General features: G+C 72.0%; 2 protein-coding genes across 4 annotated transcripts; one reads left to right on the top strand and one right to left on the bottom strand.

The window, feature by feature from the left end:
• Positions 1–41: 41 nt before the first annotated feature.
• Positions 42–17,897, bottom strand: SBF1 (SET binding factor 1). Of its 3 annotated transcripts, none has more exons than XM_084255761.1 (41): positions 17,721–17,897; positions 13,766–13,851; positions 13,387–13,524; positions 13,036–13,194; positions 12,841–12,951; positions 12,190–12,295; positions 11,952–12,084; positions 11,768–11,876; positions 11,573–11,686; positions 11,403–11,480; positions 11,119–11,232; positions 10,912–11,040; positions 10,747–10,845; positions 10,413–10,617; positions 10,217–10,329; positions 9,618–9,767; positions 9,325–9,393; positions 9,074–9,238; positions 8,744–9,009; positions 8,475–8,647; positions 8,333–8,406; positions 8,063–8,258; positions 7,790–7,917; positions 7,342–7,520; positions 7,118–7,254; positions 6,820–7,027; positions 6,530–6,726; positions 6,316–6,453; positions 5,082–5,159; positions 4,656–4,837; positions 4,409–4,588; positions 4,086–4,187; positions 3,830–4,015; positions 3,556–3,682; positions 3,345–3,475; positions 3,042–3,272; positions 1,316–1,423; positions 1,021–1,232; positions 544–631; positions 347–478; positions 42–256 (listed from the first exon to the last, which is right to left on the bottom strand). In XM_084255761.1, the coding sequence occupies exons 1-41, from the start codon at positions 17,773–17,775 to the stop codon at positions 158–160; spliced, it is 5,685 nt and encodes a 1,894-aa protein (XP_084111887.1). In that variant the 5' UTR covers positions 17,776–17,897; the 3' UTR covers positions 42–157. The 3 variants fall into 3 exon arrangements, with proteins under 3 accessions (XP_084111887.1, XP_084111888.1, XP_084111889.1); XM_084255762.1 differs by having other exon boundaries at positions 9,080–9,238; XM_084255763.1 differs by lacking the exon at positions 5,082–5,159 and having other exon boundaries at positions 9,080–9,238.
• A 3,533-nt stretch (positions 17,898–21,430) lies between these two features.
• ADM2 (adrenomedullin 2) lies at positions 21,431–22,255 on the top strand (the record flags this gene model as incomplete). Its single annotated transcript, XM_084254858.1, has 3 exons — positions 21,431–21,537; positions 21,916–22,055; positions 22,098–22,255. The coding sequence occupies 3 exons, from the start codon at positions 21,431–21,433 to the stop codon at positions 22,253–22,255; spliced, it is 405 nt and encodes a 134-aa protein (XP_084110984.1).
• Between the last annotated feature and the right edge of the window lie 2,869 nt (positions 22,256–25,124).

The following is a 25,124-nucleotide window of genomic DNA, read 5'->3' as shown; positions in this document are numbered from 1 at the left end:
GGGCGTACCGGGGCCCCTGCCCGCGCCCACGACTCGGAATAAGTTAGAGCCGCGCGGCCGGCGGCGGGGGCTGTGCAGAGGGGCCGCAATACTGTCGCGGGCGGGCGGGCGGGGGTGTAAACATGGCCGGGGCCCTGCCCCCGGTCGGGCGGGCGGCTCAGGCGTCGGACAGGCAGCTCTGGATCTGGTCCACCCACTGCTGGGCCGAGGGGACGTCCTGGGCACAGAAGTTGTAAACGCGGCGCGTGGTCTTCACCTGCGGGGGGCGGGGGCGGCTGAGCGCGGGCCTGTCCTACCACCCCAGGCCTGGGCCCGCCCGCCCGCCCGCCCGCCCTGCCGGGCTCACGTCAAAGAAGGCCTTCTCATCCACCGTCTTGGGGGCGCCCATGGTGGGCGTGCCAGGCACCACAGTCTCCACCTCGGCCAGGTCGATGACGCCCTTGCACTCCGTGTCCACGCGGTGGTCATAGTAGCGCAGCTGAGCGGGCAGCGAGTCAGGAGGGCCCCTCCCTGCCCACCCCCCACGGCCCCGCGGCCCCTCACCTGGTGCTTGGTCTTGTCCAGCACGAACCAGCGGGCCTTCCAGGGCTTCATGAAGGCCCCCTTCTTGTACAGCGTCCCCTCATAGGACCTGCGGGGGGCAGCCGGGCCAGTCAGACCCCAGAAAGGGAGGTGCACTGGCCGGGGGCCAGCAAGCAGATCGGGGCTGTCCGCAGGAAGACAGGGCGCCCCTCAGTCCGCCGGGCACACGCGGCGGGGTGGGGGTAGGGAGCCGACACCAGGGATGGGCGCCGGGGGTCTGGGAGGGTCTGGAATGTACCTGCTGGGGTCCGGCCTCACCTGGACGCACCTGCCTGCCCTCGTGGGGCCCCCCGGAGGAGACCAAACCACGCCTGGCTGTGGTCACTGCCCCTGCACCCCAAGCCCTGTCCCAGCCTCCTGGCTTCCACCAGCCGCTGTCGCCTCCGCTCGCCCTGCCCCGCCCCGCCCCCCCAGGAGCACCCAGGCCGGGGCACCCGCCTGTTCTCGCTCTCGGCGGTCTGGAACTGGCTGTACAGGGTGCTGGTGCTGCGGCGGGCGGCCTGGCGTGAGCCCGAGGCTGTGGAGCCGCTGCTCTGGTCACTGTCCAGGCTGAGGCTCAGGGTGGAGCCCACCGGCCCCTCCTGCAGGTACACACCCAGCGAGCGGCGGTGGTGGGGGACGCTGGACACCAGTAGGGAGCTGGGGGTGCCCTGGGAGAGGGAGAGGGCCGGGTCAGGGGCGAAGCCTCAATGCCCAGGGAGCCACCCTCCGGCCCACGCACTCCCCCACTCACACGGCCGCCTGCCCGGCCTTCCAGGCGCTGTGAGGCCTTGGCGCGGTCCCAGGCGTCCTTCCAGCGCTCGTGGGGGCGGCCCAGCTCCGTCTCCAGCCTCTGCAGCTCCTGGGGGGCGCCAGCAAACAGAGACTATGCCGCCCACGCCGGGAGGCACGCGCGGGGGGGGGACGGCGGGGCCGTGGCCGGCCAGGGTTGTGGGGGCGGCGCGCAGGGGCCAGCAGCTGCCACCTCGCCCGGCAGGCTGCTCCCTGGGGCGCCTGGCACCCCGAGATGCCAGACAGGGCGGAAGCTCGAGCGCAGCCTGCGTGGAGGGGCAGGCGGGCAGGGCTCTAGCCAGGACGGCGGTCAGTCCCTGCACGCCCTGCGGGCGGCAGAGGAACGGGGTGAAAGCAGGAGGCCTCTCTTCTCTGGCAGGACTATCCCACCAGGACCGCGCTTTGGCCGTGGCCACGAAAGTGGCCTGCTCCAGCCTCTGGCCAAGGCAGCAGAGAGCCAGAGGAGGACACCCGGGCCAGCAGAGCGCGCTGGGAGGCGGGCAGGACCCAAACCCCCAGGCCTGGGAGGCTGCACCCCGCTCCAGGAGGGCCACACCCCCGGGAGAACCAGCTGACCCGGGTCTCAAGCACAGCGCGGGGCTGCCCAGGAAGTGACACTGCCGGGTGCTGGTCAGTGTGGCTGCGACGCCCCTGGCTCAGGGGCAGGGCTAAGGGCCGGCGCCGAAGGGTCCGGGCTCGGGCGGATGCTCAGCCCGCCAACGTGGATCCTTGTGAACGCGCCCGCAGGGCAGGGAGGGGTGCCGGGCTGGCCCAGCGCCACACATGGCATGAGCCTTTCCAAAAGGCAATGGTGGCGGCGCTGAAGACGCGGCCCCGCAACAGCACCACGACCGGGAACAGGGCGAGAACCGGGGAGGTGGCCAGTCCAGAAAGAAGGCAGGGACTGGGCTGAGGGGCACCCCCAGGGCCTCCAGGAAGGGTGGCGAAATGGAGGGCCCTGGGGAGAACGGCGCCCCCAGACTGAGACGCTGGGGCAGGCATGGGCCGCGCGGGACGGGAGGGGGCACCAGCCAGCAGGGGTCCCGTGGGTGCCCGCCCTGGAGTCTCGGAGTGGAGGCGACGGCCCTTGCCGCTGGCGCGTTTCCTCAGCAGCGGCGCACGCCGGCCTGAGGCCCCTGGGAGAGCGGGCAGAGCCCAGGGACGCGGACCCAGACCACACGCCCCTGTGCCCACGTCACACGGGAGAGGTGACCCTGGGGGACAGAGGTGCTGGCGGCAGGTTAGGGGGGCCAAGCACAGGCTCCAGACCCCCACCCCAGCGCAGTGCAGGCCGGGGCACAGCATGGGGCACCCTGTGAGAAGGTGTGAGCACCAACCCCTCTGCTCCCACAAAACCACGACCCTGTGACCCCACACCCAGGGCCACTGGGCCATCAAGGAGGGGGGCCTGCTTGCTTGGCCTTCGCCCTCCCAGAGGCGGGGCGAGCACCCCACTCTCCCCACCAGGAAGCAGCAGCCCCCGAGACAGTCTCCAAGAGCTGGGGGCAGGCGGGGCGGGGCTGCCTGCAGTGCCTGGTCACCGCTCCCCGGGGTCTCGGCCGGCGGCCCCTGGGGCGGGCGCAGGGCTGGCAGAGGAGGGCGGGCGGGCAGGACACCGCGCAGGACGTGCTCAGACACGACGGCGGTGCGCACCGGTCACCGCAGGCCGGCCGGAGGGCCGCACGCACCTGCAGCAGGCGGGAGATGGCGTCGGGCTGCGCACGGGGCCGGTTGTCGTAGCAGGGCCACACCACGCGGCGCCGGCTCTGGGGGGCGCCCCCGTCAGGCCGCTCCTCCTCGGGGGGCTCGGGGGGCCCCTGGGCCAGCTCCCAGTCGTAGGGCGGGCCCTCGGCCAGCGTCTCCTCGGTGTAGAAGTCCCACACCTTCAGGTTGGACACGTTGCTGTAGGGCCGCAGGACCTGGGGGCGCAGGGCCGTGAGGGGGGGCGCGGCGGCGTGGGGCGTGGGCAGGGCCCCCCGCTGGCCACTCACCTCCGCGTCCTCAGGCGCGTACATGTAGTTGTAGAACACGGGCGTCCTCTTGCTCAGCCGCTCCACGTACTCCCACACCGAGCGGCAGGCCTGCTGCGGCCTGCGCTCCCCCTTCTCCTCGTACAGCAGCCCTGCGGGGGGCGCACTCAGCCCGCGCCCAGCTGTGCCCGGCCCGCCGGAGCCCCCCCCCCCGCCCCCCCCAGGGACCTACCCAGCTCGATGCGCTCGTAGTCCGAGTCGAGCAGGAAGGTTCGGAAGCGCCGGGACGCGTGGTGGTAGCCCAGGAATTTGAGGTAGAACGGGCTGAACTCGAACTCCATGGGGAACTGCAGGTGGACCTGCAGGGCGGCGGGTCAGAGGTCAGGGTCCAGGCGCTGGGCCCCGCCCACCGCCGGCCCCGCCCACCGCCGGCCCCGCCCACCGCCGGCCCCGCCCACCGCCGGCCCCGCCCACCGCCGGCCCCGCCCACCGCCGGCCCCGCCCACCTGGTGCACACAGTCCAGGAACTGCAGGAAAACCGGGGTGACGCCGCCACTCTGCCCCGCCAGGGTGTGGGCCCCGCGGTGGCTGAAGCGGTGGCCGAAGGACAGCCACTCCTTCTCCACCAGCAGCCGGAAACCCTCGAGGGTGCGGTAGAACGGGTCCGAGAGCAGCTGCACCAGCGACACCACCTGCGGCATCACCCACGGGTCAGGCACGCCCAGGGAGCAGATGCCCCCCCAACACCCCACCTGCACGCACCTGAGTGGTGATGTCCCAGCCGTCCTCCAGGCTCACCAGCACGGAAGAGCCCGAGTCCAGGAGCTCCACCACCAGCACGGCCACCTGCAGCAGCTTGTGGATCTGCGGGGCAGGCAGGGCCTCAGCACCGGGGCAGGCAGGGCCTCAGCACCGCCCCAGGCCTCCGCCAGCCACACCCACCACTTCCTCCGAGCCTGCGGTGCACGGGGCCCAGCCCCCACCCGGACGGAGGGCAGAGCACCAGGCCAGGCCTCCCTCCACCGTCCAGGCACCCCCACCTGGGCTGGCCCTGGGCTGCAGTGGGGCAGGGCGCGGGGACAGACCTGGACCAACCACTCCGAGTCCTCCAGTGAGCGCAGGAAGGAGTTGGGGGTGAGGTCAGCCAACGGGCAGCCCGGGACACAGGCCTTCAGCAGCTTCTTGAAGCTGGCCTTCACCTGCCGCGCCTCGAACACCTCGATGGGCACCAGCTCCCACTGCTGCAGGGGGTCTGGCCGCACACCCTGGGGGAGGAGCGGCGGTGAGGAGTGCCCCGGGGCCCTGCCCGGCCGGCCCGGCACCCCCAGTCACCTTGAGCTGGGCTTTGTCCCCGATGATGTAGAGGGCTGCTCGTTGGGGTCGCAGGAAGCCTGGGTCGGGCGGGGCCCCATTGGCCTGGGGGGGCCCCAGCATGTCCCGGCTGGCCAGCCGGGGGCCCACGTCAGGACCAAGCCCACTGTTGCGCCCACTGGCCCGGACGCTGCCCCATTTACCTGCACAGAGAGAGCAGGTGAGTGCCCAGGTGGGGACGGAGCACCACTTACCTGGGCTGAGCTCCCAGGGCAGGGCGGGGGGTGGGGGCGTCAGGCGGTTAGTGCCAGGGCCGCGGGCGGCCGAGTTAACACTGCCTCACTCGGGGCGTTAGTGCCGGTGGAGACGTTAGTGCCCCAGACCACGCGGGCCCCGGGGCTGCCAGCGCCAGGTGTGGGGAGCCAGCCTGTGTGGCCAGTACAGTACCTCGGGGACCGGTCCATCTGGAGACCGAGGCCGCCATGGGGTTGGACAGCGTGGTGACCCTGGCTCTGGGGCTGGGCACTGGGGGCACAGCAGAGAGAAGGCTCAGGCCTGGCCCCAGGCCCCAGTGTGCCCAGTGGGGGACCTGTGGCCCAAAGGGCCGGGTGCGGGGCAGGGGGCGTGGCCGAGTCAGTGGGAGGAGGAGAGGTGGGCCCGGTGTCTCCTGGGGAGACCCCTCCTGGCCCATCGATGATGCTCAGCCCCCACAGCGCTGCCCAGGTGCCCCGGGTGTGGCTGAGCATCAGCCACGGGTGGTTTCCTCCCCAGGACCCACCGAGGGGGGCAGGTGGCATGGCCACCCAATAAAGACACGCTGTGTTCCTGTCCCATGGACGGCATTGGCTCTGTGGCCCGTGGACAGCTGAGGTGCCTGTGTCCGCAGGCCACGGGGCCAGGAGATGGCCTGCGCCTGTTGGGTGGCGCCAGGAGACAGGTGGCCCGCAAGAAACCCACGGCCAGGCCTTCGCCGGCACCTGCCCCGCAGAGCAGGCTCCACTGGGGAGCTGAGCTGACACCAGCAGGCTGCTGAGGACAGCACTGGCAGGGCCCCGAGGTGGACTGGCCCGGCCCCTGCCCTGGACCCTAGGCCCTGGCACGCAAGGGCTGCTGCAAGGGCACCCAAGGCACTGACACTGAGGGGCAGGCCGGGGAGGACCCAGGGGTATCGGCCAGGGTCACCCAGGGACAGGCCGAGCGACTGGCTGTGGAGGGCAGCAAAGGCCCAGCTCCGAGCAGGTCTGCCCCCACCCCCACGGTGGTGAGGCACAGGCCCTGGGCTCCGGCCACGGCACCTATTCTGCTGACAGGGGCCGCCCCTCCCCTGAGGGACGGAGGCTGCGCCAGAGGCTCGGCGCTGGGTCTGGAGCAGGACTAGGCAGAAGCAGGGGCCCCGGGCTCAGACGCAGCACGTCCGGGGTGGACAGAGGGGCGGGAAGAGTGGGACGGGTGAGACCAAGGTGAGGTCAGAGACCAGAGCAGACAAGAGCGGTGGCTCGAAGTACGGAACCTGGACAGAGGGGGACAGAGGGGCCCCCACTGAGGCAGTGGCAGGATGGTGGGAGCGGGAAGCCAGCCAGAGGCCCTGGAGGCCACAAGGGATGGCCACGGGAGGGCAGCCGGCAGAGTGAGGGCTGGGGTCCTCCCCCCGTCCAGCCCAGGCCCCACCCAGCGCCCTCACCGTGGCTGCCTGTGTGGGTCGAGGAGAAGCCGCTGAGAGTGTTGCGCCCCAAGGCGTCGGCGTGGCGGGGCATGGAGCTGACCACAGCCTGCAGGTACTTCTCCTGTTCCAGACTGCTCGAGTCTGCCTGGGACTGGCCTGCGGGAGGGCGGGTGAGTGGGCGCCATGGGCGGGCAGGGGAGGGATGAACAGCGGGGCGGGGGGAGGGGGTTACCTGGGGAGGGCGCGTTCTGGGTCTTGAAGAGGCCGGCCACACCCTTGCCCTGCAGGCCGCCGGAGCGCAGCAGCACGGCCTTGGAGCGCCCGCTGCGCCAGCAGACCACGGGGAAGCGGCCCTGGCGGTAGCAGCGGGCAACGCGCTGCAGAGTGTTGTCCTGGACGCTCTGAGGCACGATCAGCAGCCCTGGGTAGCTGGGGCGGGCGTGCGCGGTGAGGTGGCCCCGGCCACGGCTGGGCAGGGTGGCGCTGCCAGCACCCCAGCCCACACCCCGAGGCCCAGCTCACCTGCGGCAGATGGCGTACATGCGGTTGACCGGGGAGACCCGGAAAGGCTCAGACCTGGCGCGGCTCAGGCTGCTGCTGAGGGTGCCCAGGCCCAGGCGCTGGTAGTCCCGGCAGCAGGCGCGCTCCACCAGGCTGCTGGTGGCCGTGCGCTCCGCGGGCTTCAGGGCCGACGATGGCGTCAGCGTGCTGGGCTCCAGCTCCTCCGACACTGGGGGCGGCACACAGGTCACACCCACCGCCCGGACGTCCCTCCTTTGGGGCCACTCGGCCCACGGCCCCCCCCCCGCCCTGCCTCCACCTGAGATCTCGTCCTCCTGGTCCTCAGGGGGCGGCTGCCCCTGCTGCTCCCAGCTGGGTGGGGTGTACTTCTTCCGGGTGATGTGCTGCCGCCCCATGGTCTTCTTGGCGTTTTTCATGAAGTTCCGGGACAGGGTCCTGGGGGGGGGGGGGGGGACACGTGGTCAGCCGAGGGGGACACGTGGCATGCTGCGAGGGGCGGCCCTGACCGGGACCCCTGCTCACTTGAGGGAAGGACCCTTTTCCTTGGTGACGCGGGGTGTCCGACCGGGTGCGTGGGCGGAGCCCAGCGTGAAGGCGAAGGAGCCCCTGATGTCAGGTGGGTAGCGGAGCTTGTGCAGCTGCTTGCGGAAGAGCTCTGTGCCATCGGACCCCACCTCCTCGTCGAACACCATCTTCAGCAGCTGCGCCGGACACAGTTTCAGAGCCCAGCCATGCCACCAGTGGCCAGTGAGGAATGCAAGCGCCTGGGGCTGGTGGGGCATGTCTCCCTGGGGGGCCGTGAGGATGTGGAGCTACCCCCTGCGGCGCCCCAGCGCCCCAGCTATAGGGCTGAGGGCCCCCCTCCAAAGCTGCCCCTTAACATGCGCTATGGGCCTCCCAGGACCAGGCAGACCCAGGCGGGCACACAGTGGACAGACACGCTGGCCCAGAGGGGCCCGGCCCAGCCCACCTGGAAGGTGCAGGAACGCAGCTGCAGCCCGTCCTGGTTGACCTGGTCCACAGGGTTCTGCAGAATGACGCGCTTCTCCTTGGTCAGCGAGGCCACTGGGAAGGAGCGGACCACCACCTGCTCCCCGACTTGGGGCAGGGCGGGAGCATCAGGATGCCGCGGGGGGTCACAAGCCTTGGTGGGGTGCGGTGGGCAGTGCCCTACATCCCAGGGACTCGCGGCCCCGGTGGGGGCAAGCCCACGGGGCAGGGGGAGGGGGCATGGGGAGCTCACCCAGGGGGTCAGTGGGCAACCCCGTGAAGATGACCCGGTAGGTGGTGAGGAAGATGGCACCCTCGGCTGGGAGCAGGGCAGGGCCCCCGCCAGTGCCCCCCGCGCCGCCCTGGCGCCCATCCGGCAGCAGGTAGACGCGCAGGCCGTCCAGCACACACTCCTCGCCCGGCAGCAGGTGCGGCCGCAGCAGCTTGGGCTGCTTGGGGACAGGGGAGTCAGCGCACAGCCCCGCCCACTGCCAGCCCACCGCCCGCCGGCCTCCGCCCTCACCTTCTGGATGGGGGGCAGCCTCTTGCTCTCCCGGTGCACGGCCTCCAGCGTCTCAATGTGCATTTGCACAATGTCTGGGGGAAGAAGCGCTCAGGCCTGCGCCCACCCATCGGGGCGCACGGTTCCCGCCCAGACCCCGTACCTGGCACCATGACGTGCAGCCCTTTGAGGTGGTCACTGGTGACCCCGCTCTCCGTGCAGACCTTGTCCACGAAGCGGTTGATGAAGCGGACCACTGTCCCGGCCACATCACAGCCCTCCGCGTCCTCAAAGCCGCTCTCTGTGTCGTAGCTATCAGCCACGCTGCCCGCCATGCTGCCCAGGAAGAGGCTTGTAGTGCCCGCCAGGTCCATCCCACCGCCCCCGCCCCGCCCCACATCAGGCCACCCCGCCCCACCGCAGGTCGCCCACCTGCTGGTGACCAGGCTGTTGCTGGCACTCTCCAGGTCTCCCAGGCCGGGCCGCTCCCGCAGCAGTCGGCTCTTGCTGCTATCCAGGGGCAGCAGCAGGTAGCTCATGCGGTTGGCATAGTGGATGGCCTGGCTGAACACCGTGCTCTCCTCCTTCTGCACCAGCTCCTGCTGCTTCTCGCGGCTCAGGGTGGGCCACAGGCGCCGCTGCTCAGATGCCACGTCCAGGGCAGAGCGCTCGTCCTCTTGTGTGGGCGTCTCCCCGCCCTGCGGACACCACAGGTGAGCAGAGACGAGGCCAGCGCCTGCCCCGGGCCTCACCCTCGTCCACGCCCACCTGGGAGGGCTCCTGGTCCTCGGTAGGCTCCAGATACAGGGCCCGGATGTGAGTCTGCACGTCCCCGTAGAACATGGCCTCCCAGAACTGCGGCGTGCTCCACACCAGGTGCTCCTGCACGCAGCTGTATGCAAACTGCGTCACCCCTGGGCTCAGCTTCTGTGGGGGCAGGGGGGGGTCACGCAGGGGCAGTGCTGGAGGGGCCCCCAGGTAGGAGGATGGGACTGGGGGTGCCCTGCACTCACCCGGCAGAAGGCCGTGACCAGGGGCAACAGGGCAGCTGCCACGCCGTGCTCGTCCAGGGCGGTGCAGTCCTGCCAGAGCCCACGCGTCGGAACCCTCCCCAAACCAGTGGGCCCCGCTTCCCCACTCCCCCAGAGCCCCGGGCAATCAGCCGGAAGAGCCCAATGCCCTGCGAGGGCTCGCCAGGGCCATCCTCACCCCAGACCAGGGCTTCCCCGCCATGGGCGTGGCCAGAAACCCCCGTCCTGCCTGCTGGCTAATCATACCCGCCCCCTGGTGGGTAAGGCTGGCCCACCTGTAGGCAGCAGTTCATCATGCGCACGACGAAGTCGAATTGCTGGTGGTCCAGGACAGCCCGGTTCTGCTGCACGTGCAGGTGCAGCTCCTGGGCCAGGCAGCGGCGGGCGGCACGCCCCTTCAAGGCCCTCAGCACAGCCGGGAGCAACTGGTGACAGAGCGGGCAGGGCTAAGGCAGGCACCTGTGTCCCACAGGGGCACCAGGAAAGGCCACACCCCCGCCCGAGGATGTCCAGGCAACATGCCTTGGACCCCAGCCCGCGGGTGCAACCCACAGTGCGCTGGTGGAAGGACACTGGACACCCACCCAGGACCCACGGCCACAGGACATGAGGCCCCGCAACGTCTCTGAGGGCCAGGGAACGAGCGCCGCCCGGAGGCACCAATGTGCCACTGCAGGAGCCGCAGCCACCTCTGGGCCCTCAGGCTTGTAAAGACACGGACGCTGCTCACCCCTCTCTGCAGGCCCTGACCGGCCTGGCGTCCACCTAGGCTGCTGCCAGCCAGTCTGTCCAGATACCCCTGAGGACCACTGCCCAGGCACCGGGGGAGAAGCACCTGCATGCAGCACCAGTGTGCCCAGGCCAGCGCCCTCACCTTCTTGGCCTCCAGCATCTTGCCCTCGAACACATAGGAGATGCAGTTGCGGACGACCTCCAGGCGGCGCGCGCTATTGCCGTGGGGCCCGCCACCCCGCTCCAGGATGGCAGCTGGGGAGCAAGAGAGAACACGCTGGTCTCAGCCTCCGGCCCTCCGTCTCCCTGAGCCGCGCCCCCCCACCCAGGTCACGCACTCATGGGGGGGCCCGAGGGCACAGTGGTCCTCCTCTCGGCCTTCACGGCAGGGGGCGCGCCCTGCATCTTGGCGGTGGCCTGGTCCACGATCCACTGCACGGTGCCCTCGTCCAGGCGGGGGAAGGGCCGGGGTGCCCGTCGCAGGTGACTGGCCTCCCCGGGCCGTTGCACCTTATGCATGGCCACAGCGGGGTACGGGTTCTCCTGGGGAGACACGACGGGGGGTGTCGGGCGGGGAGAGGGCTGTGCGCCCAGGCGCGCCCCAGTTCCTGTTCCCGCACAGCCGCTCCGCAGCAACTTGACGTGGCCCCGCCCCGCCCGGCCCTGGCTCACATTCTTGTACAGCTGCTCCGCCAGCTCCTTGACGTGGCACAGCACACGCTGGGGGTGGTTCTCGTCCGCCCGCATCCGAGCCACCTCGTGGGCCACCAGCTAGGGGAGGAGGCAGGGTGAGGGGGGCCAGGAGCGAGGGTCCTCCCGGCCGGGGCGGGGGCTCACCTCATCAAACAGGTCCGTGGAGCGGTAGGGGACGCCGCGCTCCGACACAAAGCCGGCGAAGGCCATGCCCTCCAGCACCTTCATCAGGAAGTCGTCCTCCACCAGCCCTCGCTGGCCCAGGAAGGCTGCCTGGGGACATATGGGAGCTCAGCCCCTCCAGCCAAACACCCACACGCCCGCCCGCCTGCCCACCCGCCGGACACCCACCTTGTGGAAGCGGATGACAGGCTCGGGGTGGATGCGGACCATGTGCAGACACCAGCGGTAGCCCTGCAGGAGCTGCGCAAACAGCCGCAGGAAGACCGCCCGCAGTTCCTTGTCCTGGGCAGAGGGCTGGGTGAGGGCCGCCGGCTCCCCCTGCCCCGCCCCGCACTCTCCCCTCCACCCAAGTGCCTCTGCAGGCCCCGTGCAAGGCCACAGCACCCATGCTGATGACCACCCACAGCAGCCCGGCCCAGCCCCAGGAGGACACAGGGGCGCGGCACCCACACCTGCATCTTCAGGGAGGAGGCGCCTGTCGTGGGTGGCGGGAAGGCGAGATCCGCCAGCTCCAACTCCGGATCCAGGACCTGCAGGAGCAGAGGGCCGTGGGTGAGTGGCTGGCTGGCCTGGGCTCTGGCCCCCAGGCCCTGCCCGCTGCCCAAAAGGCCTGTGGCCTCACCATGCTCAGAATGCTGTGCGTCTGGCTCTGCAGCGGCTCCGGCAGGGCTGGGATGTGCACACACTCGGGGACAGTCACCGTCCCTCCATCCAGATCAGCCACAATCACATCCAGCTGCGGACAAAGGGGCCCAGGGGTCAAGGGATGCGCGGCCACTCAGCGGGCCTGGAGCAGCGAGGGAGGGCGGCAGCTCACCAGCTCCTGGGTCTCGGCCTGGAAGTCCGCGCTGACGCCGATGATGAAGGGCGTGGGCGTGCTGAGGACCTCCAGGAGCTGGGCCGGCAGGATGGGCACGTAGGTGAAGCTGCAACGGGCCGCGGGGGTGAGCCCCAGGAGGGGCGGGGGGAGGGGCGGGCCGGGGCAGGGCAGGGGGTGGCACCTGTATCTGAGGGGGAAGAGCAGGGCCAGCAGCCCCCGGCAGGCGTCGGCTAACCGCTGGTAGCTCCGAGACAGGAAGAGCACCTTGTGCTCCGTGAGCGCGGCGCAGAACAAGGACAGCACGTTGGTGATGCCTGCGGGCAGAGGACGGTCTTGGAGGGCCGGGCACCCACCCCAGGGGCAGGCGGCGCCCTGGCTGCCAGGGGAGTGGAGGGCTGAGGCGGGCGGGGCGGGCTCACCCAGCTGGCGGAAGAGCAGGGCCACGCTGCAGCGGCTGACGGGCAGCGAGTCAGTGAGTGGCGTCTGGATGACCTGCCGGTCCCCGGCACCCAGGGAGATGGTTCTCTGCGGAGAGAGAGGAGCCAGTGCTCAGCGGCTCCGGCCAGACCTCGTCCGTCCAGAGCTCCGTGGCCTGGCCGGGCCCAGCCGGGAAAGGCAGCAGGGCCCGAGGGAAAGGCCATGTGTGGCCTCGGCCAGGCCGAGCTGCGCTGCAGAGAAGACTCAGGGCCTCTGGCGGGGCGGGGCGGGGCCTGGGTGGGCAGAAAAAACAAAGAGTCCGTACCACTCCTTCCTCAACAGAGTCCAGCTGCACGGGACAGACAGGCAGAGAGACACGGTTAGACAGCCCGCGCGAGGCGGCAGGCGGCGCCCAGACAGCGAGACAACACCCAGAGACGCACACGCAGGAGCAGAAGACAGGGGCGCGGGCGCCAGGCCAGACAAGAGGCAGCACAGCAGTGGGGACGCAGCGCAGCGGCACCGGAAGGACGTGAGGACGAGGCCTGGGGTGGGCCCCGCCCAGCTGGACCCGGAGCACCCGCCAGGCCCTACCCCGGCCGTGGCACCAGGAGGCCCGGAGCTGCGGGCAGACGGCACCTGCCCGGACCCACCTGTGAGCCCCCAGCCAGGGGCACGGTGCACGTGAGCAGGTTGCCCACCACGCTCTCCAAGCCCACGCTCAGCCCCTCCACGTGGATGGTGTAGATGAGCCCCAGGCTGTTCTGCAAGGACACCGGCGGGAGTGGCAGCCCCACTGCAGGGACCCGCCGCCCCCACCCCCCACCCCGCCCGGCTGCCCGCCTCACCCTGAACACCTCCGTGTGGTCCAGGCGGGACACCAGCACCAGCGTCTTGGGGGCAAACAGCTGTCCACGGGGCCCCGGCGCCGCAGGTGAGGGTCTCCGCGGGCCTCCCTCCTCCTCCTCCTCCTCCTTCTCGGCGGGGTCCTCGGTGCACCCCGCTTCCTGTGGACAAGGGTGCCCCGGGCTGAGCGGTCAGGCACACCCCGCCAGCCCAAAGAGAGGACACAGGCGACTCAGACCGGCATCGGCGACTCCAGCTCGCGGGGTGGGGGCACCAAGACCTGCCAGAGGCCGGGGACGCAGGCAGGGGCCAGGCGGGGCAGTGGGCCCCAGCTCACCTGGGCCCCAGCTCACCTGGGCGGGCTCCGCTGGCTCCCAGAAGGTCAGGCAGGCGCAGTAGTGCCGCTCGGAGTTGATGTCGGTGAGGACGGCCACGAAGAAAGTCGGCGGGCTCCTCTCAGGACACAGCTGCCACCCGCTGGGCTGGCAGAACTGCGGGCGGGGGGGGGCGGGTCCGCAGCGTGCTCCGGGCCTCTGCCCCGTGGGAGGAGCCCCCCGCACCGGCCGCACACGACGAGGGCCCTGGACACGCGGGGCACGCCCTGCCCGCAGCTCAGGCGCCCCCCGGGCACGTGGGGCGAGGCGCCAGGAGGCCGGCCCACAGGGCCGGGAGCCGACTGCCCCCCACTCATCACCCCGACGCAGCTGGAGGCCCGGGGCGCCCGCCACTCACCAGCTCGATGCCCTGGGGGAACGGGTTGTCCTCCCAGTCCTTCTCGGGGAAGCGCTGCAGGATCTGGCCCTGGCCTTCCCCACTCCCTGGGGACAGGAGCAGGGGTCAGAGCGCCCCCAGGACCTCACCCAACCCAGCCGGGAGTCTCAAGGGGCTCAGCGGTGACCTCGAGGCCAGGAATGGAGAGAGCCCCCCACCCCGGCCCTCACCTGTTCCAGACCAGCCATTTCCCAAAAACAGTCTTGGGGGGAAAGAACACCAGGCCCCCCCTAACCTCCTGCAGGGCCCAGAGAGGAGCCCTTGGGTCAGGCCCCTGCCAGCCCTTGGCTGGGCCAAGCAGCCCGAGCACAGAACCCAGGCAGGGGGCGTGCCCTGCCTCCCCAGCCCCATGCACGGCCCCTCTGGCAGGGGACAGGAATTCCAGACCCTCCCACAACCCGCCCCAGATGAGGGTCAACCCCAAGACCCTACTAGCTGGTTGGGCAGCACACAGGCCACGAGGGCAGTGGACACCCCCGAGCTCCCCTCCCTGGCCCACCCGGGACCCACATGAGGCACAGGTCTCCCGCCACGGCCCAGAGGGGCAGCAGCTGGCGGAAGGCCGGACAGACCTCCCAGGCTGCGCTGGGGGAGCACAGCGGGCGACAGGCAGCCCCTGCAGCAAGGTCACGGCCGAGGCGGGCAGAAGGGACAGTGGGCGGCCCCCAACCCCGCCTGCTGCCCCCTGCACACCCGGCACTGCTCCAGCCCAGGTGTCCCCGCCCCCACACAGCCACATGCAGCATGTACAGAGGCCGCATGAGGCCGCATGTACAGAAACCCGGATGGCCAAGGCGGCTCCACGCCGCGCACACGCTCTGTGGCCACGGCCCCCAGCTCCAGGAGCAGCCAAGCCTGACCTGGCGGCCCCGTGGCCTGGGGAGGGCCGGAGGCGCCACAGTTGTTGGCCACAGTCCAAGGCTGCAGGCAGCGCCTTGGGCCAGCGGCAGCAGGAGCAGCAGGGTGCTGGGGGTGAGGAGCCCAGGCAGACTCTCAAACCAGACTCTCAAACCTCAGCTTCCTGCTCCCCCTCCCACTGACACCCCGCAGGCAATGGGGGGAGGGGACAGAGGGAGTCAGGTGTCTGCCGGTGCCACATCTACCCACACACTCCCACGGGCCCACCGAGGCAGGTCCCTGGGGTCACCCAGGCCCAATCTCAACAGGCCCAAGAAGGTGGGCCCTGAGCCAACCCCTCTCCCCCCAGGGACCAGCCACGTGCAGCCCCAAACCACCAGCTGGGCCCGGGCCTGGCGGGCACCCAGGGCTCACCCAATTCTCACCACAAGGCAGCAGGTGGAGGAAGGGGGTGGTGAGCGGATGGGGCCAGCAGCTTCTGCCCCAGGGAGGCGGGCAGAGTGGCCATTCATCAAGGGAAGCCACTCCCATGCAGGGCTCTGCCCCAGCAGCCTGGGCAAGAAGGTACAGACAGAGTCTCCAGCTCCCAGGGCAGACGCTGTGCGGCCCCTGGCCTGCAGAGGGACCCCGGCTTCTGCTCTCCCCCACACCCCCAGACTCCTGGTGCTCCTGCAGGCTGGCGAGCTCTGCGAGTGGGAAGCCACACGGGTGCTCCGCGGCCTGGGCACTCACCGCGGGCTGACAGCTGCCCACACCCACCAACCAACAGGTTCCTCCTTGGGAAGTGCCCAGGGCCCAGGCACACGGCAGGGCCTTCCTGAAAGGGCAGCCCCGAGATTCCAGCCCACAACCTGGCCCCGCTCATGGGGACAAGGGCTGACCTGCACCCCAGGACAGAGGCTGCCAAGGCTCCCACCCCAGCCCTGCCAGCCACAGAGGCAACGGGCAGCAAAGACAGCAGCCCTCGGGCAGGTGAAATGACCGACACAGGGAGCCGTGGGTAGGACCCTCTGCGGGCCGAGGAGGAAGGGTACCCGATGGGCCTCCCCTGGCAGCTGCGAATCCCACGGGTGCCTGTGCACAGGGGCCACCTCGGGGCGGACAGCACACACCCAGTCTCCGCTGGCAGCGCATGCCCCACGCCAGGCTCAGCTGGGAAGGCCACTGGCTCCTCTGCCTGCCTCTGGCCCCCGCAGCACGCGTGCCCAGGAAGAGGCAGGGAAAGCAGCCCTTCCCGGGACATTGCCCACCTGGTCTCAGAGCGGGCGCAGCCCAGCCAGGCACCACGCAGCCTCTCAAGGGTGCCCCGACCTCTCCCCAGGCAGCCCAGACAACTCTCCCCCAGCCTGGGACCCTGGGCTCCGGGGTGGGGGCTGGGTGCCTGCCGAGGCCAACCCAAACAGCCCCAACCTGCTCCAGAGGAGGGCAGGGACGTGGGTGGGGTCGGCTGGGAATGCGGCCACTCCACACGGTCAGGACTAGAGAGGCTGGGCCATGGGAAGGAGGATCTCCTGGGGCTGGGGTGCCCCCAGCTGCAGTGAGCACAGCCCCTCCTCCAGCCCGGGGCTCCCGGTCCCATCGAGCGTGTCTTCCACACCCAGGCACACCCTGGCACTGGCCCCCAGTGTCCCATCCACTGACACACCAGAGGCCCTGGGCAGGAGCTGGGCACCAGCCCGGGATTGGCAGTTGCCACCCCCGAGTCTGTGGGGGACTCCTCCACTCAACAGGGAAGGGTCTGCCCACGGAGATAACAGGCTCCGGCCCGCCTGGAGAGGTCTGGCCCCTAACCGGGCCCCCAGACAGCACCTCGGAACTCAGCACCAGGCCCTGAGCCCAGCATCTCCTGGTGGAGGCTCAGGCCGACTCCCCTCTGCATCGAACCCTGAAGACCCCGCATTCCTCCGCCCCTGGCCCACCCACGACTGTCCAAGGAGGGCCCCGCCCCTGCGGGCGCTCACAGGGCTCCAGCAGCCGTCTCGCACGCACGGTGAGGTGGGCACTGGGCTCAGAGAACCAGGTACTGGCCCGAGGTCACCGCCGGAGCAGGGCAGCCTAGGACTTCGTGGTGCTCCCTGCCGGGTTTCCCTTCCCACCCCCCTGGCAGGGCCGCGGCCCGCTCCTCACAGCGCACGGACGCTGCCTGGCTGAAGGCTGCAGGGCAGTGGTCCCGCCCGGAGGAGACGCACAGACAGCCCCGCCGCGAGCACTCAAGCCAGCTTGCGGCCGGCCGGGCCTCCGCTCCCCGCCCACAGCTCCCACCCTGCGCCACCCCAGCGGTCCTCCGCGCCCCTGGCCCCTGCTCCAGGCGGCATGGGCTCCCCGCTGCCCACGCAGGCCTCCGGCAGCCGCGGCCCGGGCTCACAACGCACCGCGAGCCTGCAAGGACGCCTCTCCGGAGCGTGTCCGGGAAGGGCACGGGCAGGCGGGAGCCACGAGGCGTGCGCCCGAGCCGCGCCGGAGCGCCTGCGCGTGCAGGGCCGGGCCGCGAGGCCGGGCGCGCCGGCGAGGCGCGGAAGCCGGGGCGGCGGGTGACAGCGGCGTCAGGCCGGCGGCCCCACCCCGCCTTCGGGCTCGGGGCGCCTGCCACGCGGCCCGCCCGCCCGCCCGCCCGCGCAGCCGGGGCCGGCCCCGCAGCAGCCGGGAGCGCGGGCGGCCGCGAGGTCCGCACACAGGGCCGCGCGGGGCCTGGCACGGGCCCCGCCGCCGGGCTGAGGTCACCGCCGGGTGCGCTCCCGCGCGCGCTGGACAGCGCCCGGGCGGGCGGCGGCCGGGCCCCGCCGGGGTCGGCGCGCGGGGGCAGGCGCGGCCGGGCGGGCGCTCCTCTCCCCCGCCCGCGGAGCTGCGGCCCGGCCCCGCCGCCTCGGGGGCCGAGCCCGGCCGGCGGCGCGGTCAGCCGAGGCCCGGCCCGAGGAGGCCGCGGGCCCCGGCGCGGCGCCCACCCCGCCCCGGGGCCGGGAGCCCGGGCCGCCAGGGCCCGCCCTCCCGCGGGGCCCCCCGGCCGCCCGGCCCGCCCGGCCGCCCCGCGCGCCTTCCGGGTCCCCGGCCGCGCACTCACCGCGCGGGTGCGGCCCGAACGCCACCAGCACGAAGTAGTCCGCGAGCCGCGCCATGGCGAGGCGCGCGGGGCGGCCCGTGGGCGCGGGCGGGCTCCGCGGCTCGGGCTCTCGGGGACGGCGAGCTCATGGCCCGGCCCCGGCCCCGGCCCGCGCACCCCGGGCGCCCCGGGCCCGCTCCGCCGCGGCGGCCAGGGCTCCCGCCGCCATCTTCCCAGCCAGCCGGCCCGCCCGGCCGCGCCGTGCGCCTGCGCGGCCTGGCCCCGCCCCCGCGTGGGCGGGGCCCCGAGCGGCGCGCCCCGTTGGTCCAGCCGGCCGGGCGCTGTTCCGGGGGGCGGAGCTCGCCTGTCGGGCCGCGACGGTGGCCGGGGCGGGTCAGCGGCGGGCGCGGCGGGCGCGGCGGGAGGACCGGCTCGCGGCGAAGCCCCCTCGCGGGGCGGGAGGGCCGGGCCGGCGCTGTGAGTCGGGAGGAGGCCCGGGCCCGCCCGGGGTCTCCCCGCGGGGGCGCAGAGGAGGGGCCGGACCAGGTCCTCTGGCTCCAGCGCGGCGAGCCGGCTGCGGCCGCGGGGGGTGCCAGGGCCCCGCGTGACCAGCCCTGCGCGTGCCCACCCCGGGGCCGAGCGGCGGCGGGAAGCGGCGGGGGCCTCAGCGCCGCCGCTCGGTGCCGGGAGGGGGCGTGCCGGGGCCGCCTAAGTCCCACGGGCGGGCGCTGACCGCCAGCCTCGCAGTTGCAGCCTCTTGCAGAGCGGCCCGGGGCGGGGGACACCAGCTACGGGCAGGTGTCGTCCTGGCCGGTGAGGCCCCGCGGCCTCCGTGCGCAGGCAGGCCCCGCCTGTGGCAGGTGGAGAAAACCATTTGCTGGACTGGATCGAGTTACTTCCACCCACTCAGGTCACTCGCAGGGAAAAGGTCCCGCACCCCCCTGTCCCCGCACCATGCCCAGGAGCCCGCATGCCCTGCTCCCTGTCCTCCGGGTAGATTCCGTCCCAGGGGCCCCCGCTTCTCCTTTCTGCCCCTCTCCCCAAACTGCAACCAGAGGCTCCCACCTCCTGTCATCCCGCCGCTGACCCTGGCCGCCCCCTCGGCTGTCCCCATCAGCAATTCCCAGCCACATGTCCTGCCCTCCCTCCTGCTGCAGACCCACCCCAGGCCCCAACCCCAGAGGGAATGGCCCGGCCTGCTGAGGCCCGCTCACTCTCCCCTCGTCTCCCCAAGCCCTGGCCCCGCTGGCTTCCCTCACAGAGAAGGCAGAGGCCTCCTGTCTGCCCCTGCCTGTGGCTTCTCCGACTGTCCCTCCCCCACTGTGCCCGGCGCAGCCCGCACCCACACCCCTGGGTGCGCTAATGGTCATGTGATCAGCCGCCTCCCCTCTTTCCCCCACTGGCCAAAATAAGCAAAGAAACCGGGGTCTCTGCTGCTGCCGCCCCACCTTCCTCAGATGCAAACCCAGAGCATAATACGTCCCCCGGCCAACACTTGTTCATTTATTCATGCAGCAAGTGTTCACTGAACCCCGGGAGCGCCGCGGGAGGGACTGGCCAAGCCATCCGTGGGGAGCGCGGCACCGGCTGGCTGGGAGGCAGGAAGGGGCACCTGCCCAGACAGGCAGGGGGGCAGCTACAGGCCTGGAGTGAATCCCAAACCCCCAACCTGCCTCCCTCACACCCATCTTCTGCTCTTCTCAGCCACTGCCCCGCAGGCCATCTTCCCCCACACAAGCCCCCGCCCCCAGGCTGCCCCTGCACCCAGTCCTGTCAGCCCCGCGCCACGCAGGGCAGCCTCTGCTCCGCTTTCCATGTTTGCGCTGGCGCTAGGCTGCACGGCTAAGGGCAAAGCCTGCAGCGCAAGGCTCCTCTAGCCCCTTGACCACACCCAGCAGGTGCACCTGTCCATTGGAGGGGCTGAGGCCAGAGGAGACACCACCCCATAGGCTCCGAGGAGACGGGGCGCCCCGAGCCTCTCTAGCGCTCACCTCCACCTGGCCCAGACAGTCCTGAAGATGGAATCCTGATTCCCTCTTTCTCCACTGGGTGGAGGAGCCACCAGACATGCTGTGGTCTGGAAGGTGGTGCCAGCATGAGGGGTGAGGGCTGAGTACCCTCTACCCTCCCCCCATCTTCGCCCCTCTCTGTGCCCCCGACACCTCCCAGAGCCCAGCATGGCTGGGGCTCCCCAGCCGCATTCCAGGCGCAGCCCAGGTCTGCTTCCACCCAGATCTGCTTCGGGCCAGACACCTGTGCCCCGGTCCCTCCGTGGACCTCCCAGCAGCTCCTCACGCTAGCAAGTCAGAAGGGCCCTGGGGGCCTCCTGCCTGCCCCTGCCCGCAGCTTCTCTGACTGTCCCTCCCCCACTGTGCCCGGCGCTGCCCGCACCCACACCCCTGGGTGCGCTAATGGTCATGTGATCAGCCGCCTCCCCTCTTTCCCCCACTGGCCAAAATAAGCAAAGAAACCGGGGTCTCTGCTGCTGCCGCCCCACCTTCCTCAGATGCAAACCCAGAGCATAATACGTCCCCCGGCCAACACTTGTTCATTTATTCATGCAGCAAGTGTTCACCGAGCCCCCCGGGAGCGCCGCGGGAGGGACTGGCCAAGCCATCCGTGGGGAGCGCGGCACCGGCTGGCTGGGAGGCAGGAAGGGGCACCTGCCCGGACAGGCAGGGGGGCTGGAGCAAGGCCAGGAGGAAGGCATGCCCCCACACCCCCAGGGGGAGCCCAGCTGCCGGGCCAAGCTTGGAGAACAGCCCTTGGGCACCGCTGCCGTGCACTGCACTGGCGCTGGCCATGACCACAACCTCCACTGCAGGGAAACACCTTTTGCAGGCACACCTGTGAGCTCACAGCAGGACACTTGCTTTCAGGAAGAAGAAATAGCCTGATGGCTGCTAAGGAGGGCCTTCACCCAGCGCCCCCAAACTGCAGGGGGCGTGAGAGGGCGGAGACGCCCGCCAGGTGCGTGTTACCTGCGGGGATGCACACTGGGTGTCCAGGCGTCCAGGCGGCCAGGCCTGCGGGAGGGGCCCCTCTTTGCTCGCGGAAGTTTCAGGAAACCGCCCAGATCTTCGGGAGGCTACGGCCGCCCTCGGGGGCGCAGACGGGCGGGGCTGGGTCCAGATGTGGCCCCTGAGAGGCTGAGAGTTGGCCAGCCGGCCCCGCCCGCGGCCTCTCCCGGGTGGACTTCGGGGGTGGGGCAGAGTTCTGAGGCGGCCAGCCCCACGGCCGCACCCCCGGCACCCACTCCTCGGCCCGGCGGGTGGGCCCCTCCAGGCTCGAGACAGCGACCCCCACCAGCAGGCGAGGCGGCAGCCCGGGCGCCCCTGGCCAGTCGCCCAGGACTACCCGGGGGGCCAGGCCCTCAGGCCGCTGCTCCTGCCCTGCACGCCCCGCGGGGCCCATTGGGCCGCCAGGGTGGGGGCCCCCTGCCCGCAGGCCCCGCCCCGGCCGCGAACTATTTAGCTCGGGGGCCGGGGCCCCTCGGGGATCCCTGCGCCCCGCTCGCCCGGCTCCTGGTCCTGCCGGGGCCCTCGGGCTCCGCCGGACGCCATTCCCGGACCCTGGGGCGGAGGGACGCGGGTGCCACCCGCGCGCGCCCCCAGCTCGCACTCGGGAAGGCACCCCAGGGGCGGCGCCCCGCAGCCGCCGGCCCGTCCGTCTGTCCGTCTGTCCGTCCGTGGAGGCGTCGGTGCGTCCGGCCGCCTGGCAGCCCCGCCCGCATGGCCCGGCGCTGGGCGCTCACCCTCGCCTGCGTCGGCCTCTACCTGCGGCTCCCGGGGACACTGTCCCGCGGCCCGGGCGGGAGCGGGCAGCCGGCCAGACCCCGGTGAGTGCCCGCAGGACCGGCGAGCGGCCGCCCCGCCCCGGCAGGTCCGCGCTGTGAGCGGCCCCCAGCCTCAGTCTCCTCAGGGGCGCCCCCCGGGGGCTGCACGGGGGGGGGGGGGGGAGGGGCTAGGCCGCCCGTCACCCGCTCCGAGGGCAGGGCTGAGGGGCCTCTTTGGGGTGTCGCCTACAGTGACCCACAGGTCGGCTGCCCTTTGCCCGGGGCCCACAGGTGAGTGGGACGCGTGACCGGGACTGGTGACCTGGCTGAGCAGCCGGACCCCAGCGCCGGGCCCGGCCCAGGCGGGGAGCGGGTGGGTTTCCGGCCCCTGGACGGCCGTCGGGGCCGAGACTTCGGCTCACGTCTCGCCTCGCTCTGCAGGGAGCCCCCCGTGCGGACCCCTCCGGGCGGCCTGCAGCCCCAGCTCCCCGCGCCCCGGCCCGCGCTCTGGAAGCTTCAGCAGCCCCTGCGACCACAGCGCAGGGCGGACCCGGCCCCCGCGACCGGCCGCCCCCGGGCCGGCCCCCGCCCCCGCCCCCGCCCCCGCCCCCGCCGCCCCGCAGGGCCCCGCCCCCGCCACGCCCGGCTCCTGCGGGTGGGCTGCGGGCTGGGCACCTGCCGGGTGCAGCACCTCGGCCACCGCCTGTGGCAGCTGGTCGGCCCCGCTGGCTCGCGGGACTCCGCCCCCGTGGACCCCAGCAGTCCCCACAGCTACGGCTGAGGTGGGGCAGGCCCCCTGCCCGCCCCAGCCCAGAGCTGCAGCCCCCCAGCCCCAGAGACCCGCAGACAGCCGCCCCGGGAACAGCAGGGAGGTCCCCCAAGGAGGGAGGCCCCCCAAGGAGGCCGGCGCCCTGCCCCGCCCCCATCCGCTTTGCAGCAGGAACAGGTAGACCCCACCCCAGGGGTACACAGCCTGGGCGCATGTGGGGGGCTGATGCTGCAGCATCTGAGGCTCCCAGGCCCCAGGGCCTCCGGCGCCAGCAGGAGGTGCCCTGGAGAGTGCGGCGAGTGTGCTCGGTGCCTGCCCAGCTGGCCTCCCTCCCCCGCAGCCTGGGCACGGGAGGTGGTGGGAGGTGGCCCGGGAGGAAGGACACTCTGTGCTGAGACTGGCCCACCGCAGCGAGGGGCCCCTTCCTGCTCCCCAGCCTGGGGGCGGGGGGGGGGGGGGCGGGGGGGGGGGCGGGGGAGGGGGGGGGATGGCCAGGTCTCCCAGCCCAAGTCAGTCAGTTAAGTCAGAGCACCCACCTGTGGGGGGAGCTCAAGAGACCGGGCCCTGGCCTGCTGGGACCTGGACTCTCAGGGGCCAGCACGGGACAGGGGGACTGGGGCAGGCTCCCCGAGAGCTGGGGGCCGGTGCGAAAGGTGCCCACGGGCCCTCTCGTGTGCCCGCCGCACCTCCGAGCCTGGCGCGTGTGGTTGGCCGCCCGCGGCATCTGCTACCCAGTAAACTCTGCTCCGGCACCTGCTGTCTCACCTGCCTGTGTTGCTCCGTCGGCCTCCCAGGAGGGAGGCACCAGCGTCTCTGGGGGCGGAGCTCGGAGGTGGGCATTCCCAGGGTGGCGGCTGGCCTGAGCCCCAGGGCCAGAGCCCTCCACACGGAGGGGCCCTGGGTGTGTCCGAGGCGCCCATGTTCTTCCAGCTCGGGGCTCGCCAGGCCGGAGAAGGCAGCTGCCCTCAACCAACCGTGGGACCAGCTCAGGCTGGGCCAGCCCACCAGGGTCCCCCCACATATGGCCCCCCATGCAGAGAGGCTCTCTCCACACACACAGGGCCCCCCCCACAAGGGGTCCCCCCACCCAGGGCCCCCCTCCAGGCATAGGGCCCCCCACACAGGGGCCCCCCCTGCAGGGGCTCACACACACACACACACACACACACACACGGAGTCCCCCTCACACGGGGCCCCACAGGTGGGGTGTGGGCTGGGATGGCAGTGGGAGGCAGTCCGAGTCCGTGGGGAGTTTTCAGGGAAGGTGGCCTGGAGGAAGCTGGGCTGGAGGACTCGGGTGTGGGAGGCGGAGCTGGGGGGGTGCCAGGCCCCAGCGCACAGCTGTGGCAGGAGAGGCTGGGGCCAGCGGCGGCCGGGGCGGCCACAGGCCAGGTCTGTGGCCCCTGAAGGGCCCTGGCAGAGGCAGGGCGGCAGGCAGGGCCTGAGGGCACGAAAGGCCCAATCAGGGTCCACCGCCCCTCAGTCCCGGGCAAAGTCCTGGCCTGTGCAGGGGCTGGCCCTCGTCCGCACAGCATGTCCCCTGCCAGCAACACCCCACCCCTGCTCCCCTTATCAGCAACACCCCTGCGACCTCGGCACCTCGGGATGGAGGTGCCCAGTGCCCTCCCGCAGTGTCCCCTGACCTGGACCGCTCTCCCGAGGGGTGATGAACTGCTGAACTCAGCTCCCACGTGCCAGCCACGGGGTCACCTGCGGTCTCAGCACCGCACCTGGTGCCCGCCTGGCCCCTGCCCCACAGCCCCACCTGGAGGCCCAGCAGTTACCACCGCCTTCGGGCCATCTTGCACCCAGACCCTGCCTTTGGGGTGATGGCTGTGTCCCCGGCCCCTCTCCAGCGGGGCGCAGCTCTCCGGGGCGCAAGCAGAGACACCACGAAGTCCCGCACCTTCGCTGGCTGTGGCTCGCAGAGGGGCCGAGGGCGCGGAGCCAAGGAGGCGGCCTCAAAGCTCCAGCTCCCGCTCCCCCTGAGCGCGGCAGGTGCAACAGCACCCAGGCGTCCTGAGCCAGCGGGCTCTGGCTGCTCCGGCTTCCCTGCCTCCTCCCTGTGGGGCACGTGGGCTCCTGTGGCGCCCCACAGACGTGCGCTGTGTGACGGGCGAGGGCACCCGCGCCGCATCCCAGGACTAGTGTCTCTCTGCACCGGTACCCCGGGGCACGGACTGCGCTGGCGGGGACCGGCGGGGACCGGCGGGGCGCCCGCTAGCCGAGACCAGCCGAGGCCACCGCGGTGCTGCTGTATCGCTCCACCTGGGATGGCACCCCCAGAGATGGTAGCTTCGCCCCACCAGCTCCTTGGCCAAGCACGTACACCAAGTGTGCGTGCGCTCCGTGTGTCCTGCCCGAGGGTGCTCCTGGGGGGGCACCGCCGGCCCTCGGGCTGCCCTGTGTAGAGCCGAGGCGCTGTGTCCAGCTAAGTGCTGACTTGGCCCGCTAGAGATGGAGCCCCTCACCCCACACTCCGCAGACACCCCTCCTTGGCCAGATTCCAGTCAGCTGCCTGCACCCTCTTCGCCAGTGGGCCTCACCCCGCAAACTCGGTGAGCACCCCTCTGTCCTGCCGGACGTCCCCTTCGCGACCCCCGCCCCGGCACAGCTATTCAGGGTGGGGCTTTCTCTCTGCCCACAGAGCTGCGAGTCGTCAGGCTCATGTTCCGCTCGGCAAGCGCCCCCCAGCCCCCGGTGCCGCAAAGGGACCAGCCGGGCCGGCACCCTGGGCCGGCTGGGGGCTGCGGTGGGAGCCCAGGGCGGAGGGCAGGTGGTGGGCGGCAGGGCAGCTGAGGTCATGGGGCCCAGGGCCGGCCGCTGGGGGCCGCGCGGCGCTGACACATTAACCTGCTGAGGCCGGGAGGAGGACGGGTGG

Source organism: Talpa europaea, assembly GCF_964194135.1.
Source record: "Talpa europaea genome assembly, chromosome: 15".
Taxonomy (NCBI): Eukaryota; Metazoa; Chordata; class Mammalia; order Eulipotyphla; family Talpidae; genus Talpa; species Talpa europaea.
Note: the sequence above shows the minus strand (reverse complement) of the source record. Positions and strands in the feature narration are given on the sequence as shown.